The sequence below is a fragment of the Odocoileus virginianus genome, chromosome 14 (assembly GCF_023699985.2).
Source record: "Odocoileus virginianus isolate 20LAN1187 ecotype Illinois chromosome 14, Ovbor_1.2, whole genome shotgun sequence".
Lineage (NCBI taxonomy): Eukaryota > Metazoa > Chordata > Mammalia > Artiodactyla > Cervidae > Odocoileus > Odocoileus virginianus.
The window spans coordinates 59,911,849-59,923,560 of NC_069687.1; the positions used below are offsets into that span (position 1 = coordinate 59,911,849).

General features: G+C 40.0%; 1 protein-coding gene across 3 annotated transcripts; it reads left to right on the forward strand.

Moving 5' to 3' along the window:
• The first annotated feature begins 3,952 nt into the window (after window positions 1-3,952).
• On the forward strand, window positions 3,953-10,675 carry BTF3 (basic transcription factor 3). Of its 3 annotated transcripts, none has more exons than XM_070476807.1 (6): window positions 3,953-4,083; window positions 4,670-4,738; window positions 7,548-7,661; window positions 8,078-8,279; window positions 9,338-9,394; window positions 10,200-10,675. In XM_070476807.1, the coding sequence occupies exons 2-6, from the start codon at window positions 4,670-4,672 to the stop codon at window positions 10,244-10,246; spliced, it is 489 nt and encodes a 162-aa protein (XP_070332908.1). In that variant the 5' UTR covers window positions 3,953-4,083; the 3' UTR covers window positions 10,247-10,675. The 3 variants fall into 3 exon arrangements, with proteins under 3 accessions (XP_070332908.1, XP_020771437.1, XP_070332907.1); XM_070476806.1 differs by lacking the exon at window positions 3,953-4,083 and adding an exon at window positions 4,090-4,321; XM_020915778.2 differs by lacking the exon at window positions 4,670-4,738 and having other exon boundaries at window positions 3,954-4,083.
• The last annotated feature ends 1,037 nt before the right edge of the window (window positions 10,676-11,712 follow it).

The following is an 11,712-nucleotide window of genomic DNA, read 5'->3' on the forward strand; positions in this document are numbered from 1 at the left end:
ACAGCCCAGTTTGGCAGTATTATCCTGGGGCTCATTTCGGACAGCCTGCTCCTCCAACCCTTCAAACAATATTCTGAACACCAATTCCCCATGTTAAATCGGTATACATTTAAAATAGCCAGATACATTTCCTGCAATTGAATGCAGACTCATACACTAATGAATAAAGATTCAAAAAGCTTCCCAAATCTACAAAATCAATCCCAAGGGAAAAAAAATTTAAATAATTGAACAAAACCTAAAATATATACAGAAGTCTGCAAATATATCAACTTCAAAAATGAAAAATAAGTAATCACCCTACCATATTAAGAATAATGGGTCTGGAGTTTCCCAGTGGCCTAGTGGCTAGGATTCAGTGCTTTCACTACAGAGGTCGGGGTTTGATCCCCAGTTGGGGAAACATCCTGTCTGCTGCACAGCATGGCTAAAATACTAATGTGAGTGAGTGAAAAAAATCAGTTAAAAAAAGAACAATGAGTCTATGTGTTAGTTTAATACTTGTTGATGTTTGGGTGATGAACTTATGGAGGTTCATTATATTATTTTTAATTTCATGTGTCTGAAGTTTTCCATAATAATGCAAAAAGAATGTTCAGTCTGACATTCAAAAAATTGGAATTATAATCTTAGGACTTACCAAAATGAAGATATTTATAACCATGGGATGAAACCATTTAGGGAGAGTATAGACAGAAAAGAACATAAGACTAAGATGTGAGCATCTCTAATATTTAGAAGTCACAGGAGGAAAATAAAGCAGACTGATGAGATGCCAATAAAGTAAAAGGAAACCTGGTGAGATGTTCTGGAAGCTTAGAGAAGAGAACGTTTCAAAATGTGGAAGGGCCAAGTGAGTCAAATATTGCCTAAAACGAGAACTGAGAATTGCTTCTGGATTTTTCAAGATGGAGGTTTAGACAGTTTGGGGAGAAATTTTGCTATAAAAAGGAACACAAAAATTAAGCAGTGACTGCAGGGGAAGTGAAAGTCACTTAGTCGTGTCCAACTCTTTGCGACCCCATGGACTATGCAGTCCATGGAATTCTCCAAGCCAGAACACTGGAGTAGGTAGCCTTTCCCATCTTCAGGAAATCTTCCCAACCCAGGGATCAAACCCAGGTCTCCTGCATTGCAGGCGGATTCTTTACCAGCTGAGCCAGAGAAACTCTACTGGAGGTGAAGAGAAGTCAAAATTTTGTTTTGTTTTCTGTTAAGATACCTGATACTAAGGCATATTCTGTGTACTGGCAGAATGATCTAGTTGAAAGGGGGAAAACAGATATAAGAGGGAAGCAATAACAGAAGAATCAAGGTCCTGAGTGAAACAAGTAGAGGGACTATTTCTTTCACGTGTAACAGGAGGGAAGACAATAAACACGTTCAGATACATGTAGATGGACAGACTTGGTGGGGGTAAGATAAGGCTGTGTATGTCTATTTTCACACCTTTAATTCTCTAAGCCTCAGTTCCCACGCCATGAATATGTGGAATACCTACCTCATAAGCTTTCTGTGAGGATTCAACAGAGAGTCAACACAGTATTAACCCAGTGGAAAATTGTTAAGACCCTAGTTCAGTAATTCTCAATTCTCCATTTACTCAACAAAATTATCAAACTCTCATTTTGCATTTAATAAAATACCAAAACTAAAAGTGAGTATGATGGATGTAACTTAAAGAGGTTGAGGGTGTCAAAGAAAGCTTTCCTGAGACACTTAAACTGACACTTAAACTGAGGGCTAGATGAGGTATAGCTGTTAACTTAATCAAGGTGGGGAGTGCTAGGAGAAGAATTTAAGGTTTAGAAACTTAAAAAAAAAAAAAAAAAAAGTCCATTGTGGCCATCAGACAAGGGCCAGAAAATGAAGCAAGCAAAACCATGGGAACATTTATCCTCAGTGACTCCTTACACTTCTTATGGGTCAGAACAGGGTTCTTAAGAAATAAACATAAAGTAAATGTTTTAGCTCTTACTGAAACTGACTCAAGCACAGCTGAGAAATGAGAACAATTCGTGGACGTTGATTAAACTGTAAACCAAAGAGGACTGCAGGTTTCCCCTCTCTCGCCTACTGACAACGGCCAGGTTGCTGCTGCTGCTGCTGAGTTGCTTCAGTCGTATCCGACTCTGTGCGACCCCATAGACGGCAGCCCACCAGGCTCCCCCGTCCCTGGGATTCTCCAGGCAAGAACACTGGAGTGGCACGGCCAGGTTGAGTGCTCGGTAAATGATTCTTAGACTTGTTCAAGCTCAGCAATAAAGTCGGAGAAGGCAATGGGAACCCACTCCAGTCCTCTTGCCTGGAAAATTCCATGGACGGAGGAGCCTGGTAGGCTGCAGGCCATGGGGTCGCAAAGAGTGGGACACAACTGAGCGACTTCACTTTCACTTTTCACTTTCATGCACTGGAGAAGGAAATGGCAACCCACTCCAGTGTTCTTGCCTTGAGAATCCTAGGGAAGGTGGAGCCTGGTGGGCTGCCATCTATGGGGTCGCACAGAGTCGGACACGACTGAAGCGACTCAGCAGCAGCAGCAATAAAGTGTGAGAGCCAATTACCCATATTTGTCATAGACATTGGGAGCTGGGAGGAAATGGTAATACGTGAGTTACTTATTTGGCGTCACTGAGCTAAGATGGCAACTTAGTAGCTATTTTCTGCGGAGGGAGTCAGGGAGGAAGCTCTTATTTCTTTTAAAGACTAATATGTAAATATTAGCAGAGTCAGAATTTATTGTTAAGATAGTGACCCCTTAGAGCCTAACAGTACAAACTCCCTTTTCTTTAGTAAACTTGACTCATATTTAATAATAGAAGCAACATTGTTTTTTTGAGAAAACATTAACTGTTTCACTATCCTAAAAAACAACACTGCGGTCCTCATCAGTTCTTTTCTCTGAGATGCTACAATTTGACACATTCACATTACAGAAATGTTAATCTTAATTGGAAAGAAATCTGCACCTAGACAAGTTTTCTTGCTTTACATAAATAATATTTTCAGTAGCTTAGGTTTCCGACTCACTTTTTAATATGCAAAGACTTTCCCTAACTAAGACCACAAAAAGGCTGATCAGCTAGCATTATAATTTAAACTGCCATTTTCAATATCAGTTGTTTTAAGACTGTCTTAAAGCTTGTCCTAGTGTGTAGAAATTTTCAACTTCCCCAAGCACACCGGGCACAAATTCTCCTTTGACTGAATTACTCAGTTCAGAAAGGTAAAATGTGTTCAACTGTGAATCGCTAACAGTCAAATCCATGCCTACTGGTATCAAGTAGTCAACTTTTTATCTAAGACTCATAAAAAATAAGGTAAGTTCACGGATCTAAAGTGGTTAGCCATCCGCTGAAATGCAGATTACCTGCTCCTATCCTCAGTCACAATGAATCGCTGAGAGATGGGACTCAGGTCTGCTTTCTGAACACGCTTTCCAGAAATTCTGAACCACGGTCCGGCAACCAACCTAACTTTGGAAAGCTAAGTTAGCCTCATTTTTTACAAAATCTCTTAGTAAAGGTTAAATCGGGCGGAAGGGGAAATTCTAAAACATTCCGATGATCGCTCCAATCTACACCTCCTAGCGAGTGGAGAGTGGCTAAACAGGTGAGCACACTCTAGATGCCCCACTTATTTCCGCAAACGTGAACAGGCGCTGTCTTCCGAGCCTGAAGGACTTGGGGGTGGGGCCCTGAGACAGGGCGACTTACTCAACCCTAACTGTGCAAAGAACCGTGTTTTCTGGACCCTCCACAGCCTTTCCCAGGGTCACTCGCGGTGCTGCCAGCCCAGTCTCTCGTGCGGTCTCAACCCTGCCATTGCTGAACGAGGAAAGGAGGGCACAGGAAACCGTCAAAAACGCGGACCCTTGAGGCCGCGCAAGCGCAGCCAGGCACTGAGCACTCGGAGAAGTCCGTTTCCTGACTTTTGGAGGAAGTGGTGTTGCGTCACTTCCCGCCTCCCTCTAGCTGCCATCTTGCGTCCCCGCGTGTGTGCGCCTAACCTCAGCTGGTCTGCCCGAGACCACCTGAGCGCCAACCCTAGTCCCCCGCACGGCCCCATTTCCGCTCCAACAAGGTACAAAAAGGCTCTGGACGCCGGCGTGGGAGGCGGACGGGAACGGGGGCGGGAAGTTCCCGGAAAGAGCGAGACAGGGAGGGACAGGGCTGAGGAGAGGAAGGCGATGCGACGGACGGGCGCACCCACTCAGGCTGACTCTCGGGGTCGAGGTCGGGCCAGGGGCGGCTGCCCTGGGGGCGAGGCGGCGGCATCTCTTCCTCCACCTCCCGGCGGAACCCGAGGACAGGAGCCTCAGGTACCGCGAGGCTTGCGGAGAGTGGCCGGGCAGGGCAGGCCCTGGCTAGGCCGAGGCCAGGCCGGGGCCGTGGGTGGGGGTGGGGATGGGGGGGTGGCTATCAGACGTGGATTAAAGCCCTTTCTCTGGGCTTGTAAAGAGCTGGGGAGTTGTGGGAGTGGGGTGGGAAAGCGGGTGCTCTTTGGGCTCCCTCGAAAATTGAAATTTCAGGAGCTTGGCGGGGTGGGTTTGGGATCCAGGCCTCTGCCTGTGTAGGACATTTATTCTGCTGGTGTCTTGGGAAATAACGAGCGTGGAATGCTGGAGTGAACTAGAGCTTTCCTCGCTGAGGGTTTCCTGTTTTTCTAGATGAAAGAAACTATCATGAACCAGGAGAAACTCGCCAAACTGCAGGCACAAGTGCGCATTGGTGGGAAAGTAAGTTTAAATAGTTGGGGTTTTTTGTTGTGAAGTTTTGTGGTTTAGGTTTCTTCTCCTTTGCATTTCTAATATAACTGATTTGTCACTTTGTTTCGAGAGGGCATTTCATCGAACTAGCAAATCGTGTGAAGGGAGTGGCAGGAATTAAATTAGAAATGTAGCATATGTATCATTTCAGTTAGGTCATCACGTGGCCCTTAAACCCTTGGCTTGTTTTGTCATTGACTTTATAACCTAAGTTGTGTAAAGTTGGTGCTTGATTTTTTTTTATAAACAACTAAAATTAACTGAATTTAAGTTTCGCTTGTCTTTTCAAGTGGCTCTGGATAATTGTACTTAATAGTTGGAAGTTCAGGTCACTTGTAAATTAAGACGTTTCTGTGATCTTTTCTTAGCTAAATGCAGTCTAGAGTAGTTGTATAATTTCTGGGGTATTTGAAGATGTCATTCTTATAGGTACATTGCATAGGAATGCAAGAGCAATGACTGTGGATTTGGAAATACTACCTACGTAGGTATCTTTCAATTTTTGAAATTACACTAAAACTGAGAAAATGGGAGCGATGAGTGGCAGGTTTTTAAATGATCAGGTTTTGGTTAATTGATTTTTCCTGGTGGCTGCTGGTCCCCTTCAAGGGGATTCTTTTTTGAACTTGGTAAGATTTAGATTCTCTAATTTGCTTAAATAAGAAATCCACTCTACCAGAGGTCTACCGAATTTTATTTTGCATTGTGTTAGCACATTCCTAGTGCTTAACAAGGTGTGGTAGCCTGTTGAAACAGAACATGTCTTTACTTGGTAAAACTTGTGTAAAGCTTCCGTGCTCCAAGTTTATTGTCTATTAGTTTTTCCCACTTTAAGCATTTGACTTCAAGTACAGTCTATTAAGGACTGATTTTGCCAACAGTGAAAGTATCCTAATCCTCCCCTCCCCTCCCCCAAAGCTGGTTTTCAAGATCAGCACCTACCCATTAATAGTAGTAGGTGTTTCTTCTTCTTTAGCAATTGTTATAAGCTAGATGTGACCTTCAGGTGCCAAGAAGACTCATTCCTCCTGGGTCAGTGTTTGGGAGCTCTTATAGGTTGTTAATCATCATTCCTTTTAGTGCAGGTTTCAGAGGAGTCACGTGAGTAATGTGCTTGTGTGCCCTTTTGTTGTTGTTGTTAATCTGATCATTAGTCTTTAACTTGTGAAAGAGATTCTAGGGTAAAGGAAAGTTAAAAGATTCTTAAGGCTGTTGTACGAGTAAATTTTAATTGTTAATATAGGTAGTCTGTCATCATTGTAATGTGGAAAACATTTTCTTTACCTTTTAAGAAACCTACTTACTGTGGTATGTGAAAATAGATGAGTTAGTGTTGCTTTAGAGAAATCTTCAAGCATTAGGTATTTTTAGGTAAATGCCGTGAAGGCCCTTTTTTTCACTATCTGGTCGGGGCATTGGTAATAAATTATTTCAGTAAAAATTGAATGTCAAGGGTGTGAAACATAAAGAATGCAGACTGGTTTTGTTTTTAGAATCTTAGGTAATTCTTTGGGATGTATTTTAGAGAGAATTCTTGGGAGGCTAGGGTATCTGCATGACCACTTCAAGATAATGTTTATTCTTAGACGTTTTTGAGGGGTTTCATAACCCATATTTTTTGTAGCTATTGATATTTTCTTCAGGTGCACTGTGATTTGTTTAAGGCTTTACTATTGCTCAATCCTGAGAGTATAAAATTTGAAGTTGAAAGTCATTAGAGGGGGACTTTAGCCCTAGTGGGGGGATAGGCATCTTTTAAAAAAGTAAGAAACTTTTTATAGTGTAATATACATAGTGAAATAGAAGCATTTTCAAAATACAGACATCATGATGATTTGGTTTGGGGGTGTTAACTGCAGTTTGGGGAAGGCACAAAAGAGGTGATGACTTGAGTTTTGAGAAGAGGGGGATTTGGAGATTTGACATAATTGTACAGGAGGCAAGTTTTCCTGAAGACGGTATTTTATTCATTCATCAAGTTGTATGCCTTCAGTGAGGTCAGATACTGTACTCTACTAGATTGAAGAAAAACCTGGATAGATAGAAAATGAGTGGGAATTTCTATTTTTCACTGGTTGGTTGGGAAAGGCCACTCAGGTTTGGTGACATAAGAGCAGAGATCTGAAGTGAGGTAGGGAGTCCTGCAAATATTAGAAGAGGGAACAGTACATGCAGAGGCTCCTGTTTGCATATTTGGCCTATTTAAGGAACAGCAAGAAGGTTTACTTGGCTGAAGGTAAGTGTGTGTGTCATAGTGTCAAGAGTGGCATCGTAGGGGCAGGGCAGATTGTGTAGGGGCCTGGTAAGTTAAAAACTTCAGATTTTACTCTTGGGTGCTGTAGAAGTCTGTATATAGACTTGTGTCTTTTAGGATCTTGCCTGTGAATATTAAGGAATGTTGGTTTTTCTTTAATATAAAAACAGAAGGTTAAATAATGGTTATCAACATGGAGTTTCTAAATGAGGCTTAATTAAGGTTGGCACATGCTACCTCAGATAATTTCTAGAGCAGATAATGTGAAAAAGTAAAACTTGGGGAAGATCACTCCTTTATATCCGACAAAACTAGAAGTGTAAAAATTGTGAAGGTTTTGTACGCAGTTTTGTTTATTTCCCTCTTTTGGCTTTCATCAGTGCCTTAATATGCCTACTCACTGCATAAAAGGTTGTGGTTATGGTAATTTTCTTAACACAAATTGAGAGGTCAGAACTGTCCATTTGAAAATGCCTCTTCTGGCATAAACATGTGCTATATTCTTTCTTTTTCTCTCTCCAATAGGGAACTGCTCGCAGAAAGAAGAAGGTGGTTCATAGAACAGCCACAGCAGATGACAAAAAACTTCAGTTCTCTTTAAAGAAGTTAGGGGTAAACAATATCTCTGGTATTGAAGAGGTAAGTGTCAAATTTTATTTCTTCACAAAATTAAGATTTGGCTAAAAACTGTTGTTCGTGCATTTATGATTTTTAACTCTACTTCCAGCAGAGAATTTCATCTCTAAAATATTTGTTTGTACTTGATTAATATCAGGGAGATTACTAGGTGCAAAGCGATTAGGTCGTACTTTACATTTCAGGCAGAATTTTGCTTCTGCAGTACAGTGAAATACAGGTTACTTAGACTTCTGCTTAATAAAATGTTCAGTTTTAAAGAGATTTTGATGGGTGTTGCTAATTTAAATTAAATGGCACCCCACTCCAATATTCTTGCCTGGTAAATCCCATGGACTGAGGGGCCTGGTAGGCTACAGTCCATGGGGTCGCAAAGAATCAGACATGACTGAGTGACTTCACTGTTTTTTTCTTTTTAGGTGAATATGTTCACAAATCAAGGAACAGTGATCCACTTTAACAACCCTAAAGTTCAGGCATCTCTGGCAGCAAACACTTTCACCATTACAGGCCACGCTGAGACAAAGCAACTGACAGAAATGCTCCCCAGCATCTTAAACCAGCTTGGTGCCGACAGTCTGACCAGTTTAAGGAGACTGGCTGAAGCTCTGCCCAAACAATGTGAGTTTGCTAGTAGCGGTTTTGCCCAGGGTTACTGACTTACCAGTAGAGTTCTAAAATTTATGATGCAAATGGATAGGAATATCTTTAAATTTGGAAATGTAAACTTTCCTCTAAAGAATGTCAATTTTTATATTGATTTTAAGCTGGTGTTCTTAGTGTGTTCAGTAATTTATCTAGTATGCTACGATCATTATACTTGATTAAGTGAAATGTTTTTTCTACTAGCTTTCTCTTGAATCAGAGACTAAAATTAATTTTACCTTTTTTAGCTGGAAATGAGGACTTTTTAAAAATGAATGGCAGTTTAGGTTGAAATATATTAAAATATATTCTTTAGTTTTACAAATTCAACTGGTATATTGCCAACAGTCTTTAAGAATTGGCTTGCCACTATTCTGGATTATGGTGTAATGAGGATTCTGTTTAGAGCAGAACGTTGCGTGGCTTGGATAGGTGTACATAAGGGGGATAGCTACTTTATGCTGAAGGCCTCTGATTAAAATTTTGAGCAGTGGAAATAATGAATCAAGATAGATTTATTATATTACCTGCTATTTAGTCATCCATGTTTTTCTTGACATTTGCTCACTCTGCTTTAATCAGTTTGTATGTGTGTGTGTTTGCTTGTTTTGTCTTGCTGAAAAGCCTGCTTTCATGGCTGAGGTAGGCTTTTGAAGGACGCCATGGAAAATTGTACCCGGCTAGTACTGTGAGGCTCACCTCTCAAGTGTAGTTCACTCTCTTGTGTAGTAAAAGGAAAGTGGAGGCTTATCAGTTAAAGGCACTTTTAGTTTTTTGGGTTTTTTTATTTTTGGTATGTGGATTTACCTTTACCCTGTTGTAGGTCAGCGGGATTGAAAAGAATGGATTTGGAATTTGGTGTGTTGACTGGTACTAGTATTCTTGCTTGTTTGTGGACATTAGACTATCATGTTATTGCTAGTATTATAGATGAAGTCCCACGTCACCATAAACCTAAGTCATAACAGCATTTGAGCTTTCATCTGCTGTTCTCTTGGTTACTGTTTATTGAACACGCACGTTTTCTTCCACAGCCGTGGATGGAAAAGCACCACTTGCCACTGGAGAGGAGGATGATGATGAAGTTCCAGGTAGGCACCTTCGCTTGTGGTCAAACCAGAGGATCTCAGCACCATCGCAGAGATCAGCTGGGGAGGGGGGTCATGGGGTAAAGTGGGGCAGAGGGAAAAGGAGAAAAAGAGCACAGTGTTGCTCAGTGGGAAGTTCGGTTTCTAGGCTTGGTTTTTCTGTTTGGAATCCCAGGAAGGTATCTAACCTTAAATATTGAGTTAATAGGTATGAGATCCATAGATGTACGAAAAGGCATGAAGAAGTTGTAGAAATATCTTGGTATATAATCACTAAAATCAGCAGAAAAACTTGTTTGGCAACAGTGAGGCATTTTTCTATCCTGGCTGTTACTGGATAATTTACTTTGTTGTGAAACAAACATTGGGCAGTAGACTGCCTAGACTCAGAAATGCTACTTTGCATAGACAGGTGTCCTGAGGTACCCAGGAAAACCTCACATTGTGTAGTGGTATTCTTTGATTCTGCCCTAACATGACTTAATATATTACACTGCTAAACTGTAATTCTTAAAGTGGGGTGGGAATGGGGAGGACATGTATATTCTTTAAGTGTAGTAGTTGTGTCATTGAAAATTAGTATCTCCCTCTTTTCCTTATGTTAATTATATGTCAAATTATACACTTCAAAATATATGAAATGGTTAGTGGTCTCATTGGAAATAAAAAATGTCTTAATATATATCCTAATTTAACTGTAGGATATATTTTGAGAGCATTTCCCTATCTCCTTTTTAACAACAGATGATTATTTTTTAGACTTGTCTTTTTTTCTGAGTTTCTCTTTTTTTCTTTTTCCTTTTCCTAGATCTTGTGGAGAATTTTGATGAGGCTTCCAAGAATGAAGCAAACTGAATTGAGTTAACTTCTGAAGAAGATAAATCTTGAGGAAGTTACTGGGAGCTGCTATTTTATATTATGACTGCTTTTTAAAATTTTGTTTATGGATCTGATAAAATCTAGATCTCTAATATTTTTAAGCCTAAGCCCCTGGACACTGCAGCTCTTTTCAGTTTTTGCTTATATACAATTTATTCTTTGCAGCTAATGAAGCTGAAGAAGCCTAAGAATAAAGTTTGAGACAAAGATAAATAAAGTTCTTTGCCTAGTATATGGTTTTATTTTTTATTTCATTGATACCAATTTGTACACAGAAGGCAAAATTGTTTATAGAAAGCTAATCATGGCATGTAATATGACTGATAATGATGAATGGAATCTGATTAAAGATTTAAAATGACAGTATAAGTAACAGTGGTGGTATAAAGTTCTTATGTTTGGAAACTTTTTCTCCAGTGGGTCTTGGGCTTCCATGGTTTGTGATGCGTGTAATTATAAGAAAATATTCTCTGGTGGGTGAGTGGAGTTTTTCCTCTTAATATTGTCTGTATTGTAAAGATACTAAGTGCCTTATATATATAATAGTTTTCTTTATAGTTTCTTTAGTTTTCTTTAGTTTCTTTAATCCTCAATCTATGAAGCAGGGACTAGTAGCTCCATTTTGTAGATACAACTGTGAAAGTGAAGTTGCTCACTCATATCTTTGCAACCCCATGGATTGTAGCCCACCAGGTTCCTCTGTCCATGGGATTCTCCAGGCAAGAATACTGGAGTGGGTTGCCATTTCCTTCTCCAGATACAACTGAGGTTTACTTTAAACAAACAAAAAAAAAGGTTAATTTCTTTGCTCCCTTCTAGGTAGTTATTCTCTAAGATGCCTGAAAAAATAAGTTGTGTTAGGAGTGTCATCTTGTCTTCTTCCTAAAGTGATAACACTTTAAATGAATACTTTTTTCCTTAAACTTTTTTTACTTTTAAAATTAACAGTAAAATTAACAGTTGTAAGAATTTTAACATGTAATGTGACTGCCACCACAGGATACTGAATACAGTTCTATTACCCCAGAGAATTCTTGCAATATAGGGCTACTTTTTAAAAATCGTATTAGCAGTCATACCTTAGTTTCTGCTTGCAACAATAAGAATTCATTTTAAATTTCCATACCAATTTGAAAGTACCTTTTGAAGTTATTATACAGGTATATCTTAAAGTCACTTAGTTAACTCACAAAAATGAGATGCTATGAGAAAAGTGCATATCTTACTGTATTTCTATTAAGATGTGCTTCTACAGTAACTGGGACTAAAGTCTCAGTGGTTTACAAAATTACAAAACTTAAGTACATGTCTCCAGACTTGTGGGTCAGATTAGGCTATGCTACATACTCCTGGTCCCAGGCTGATGAAGCAGCCTCCATCTGGCAGAGTGAGAAGACAATGGGTCATGTGCTGGCTCTTAAAGCTGTTGCACATATCACTTC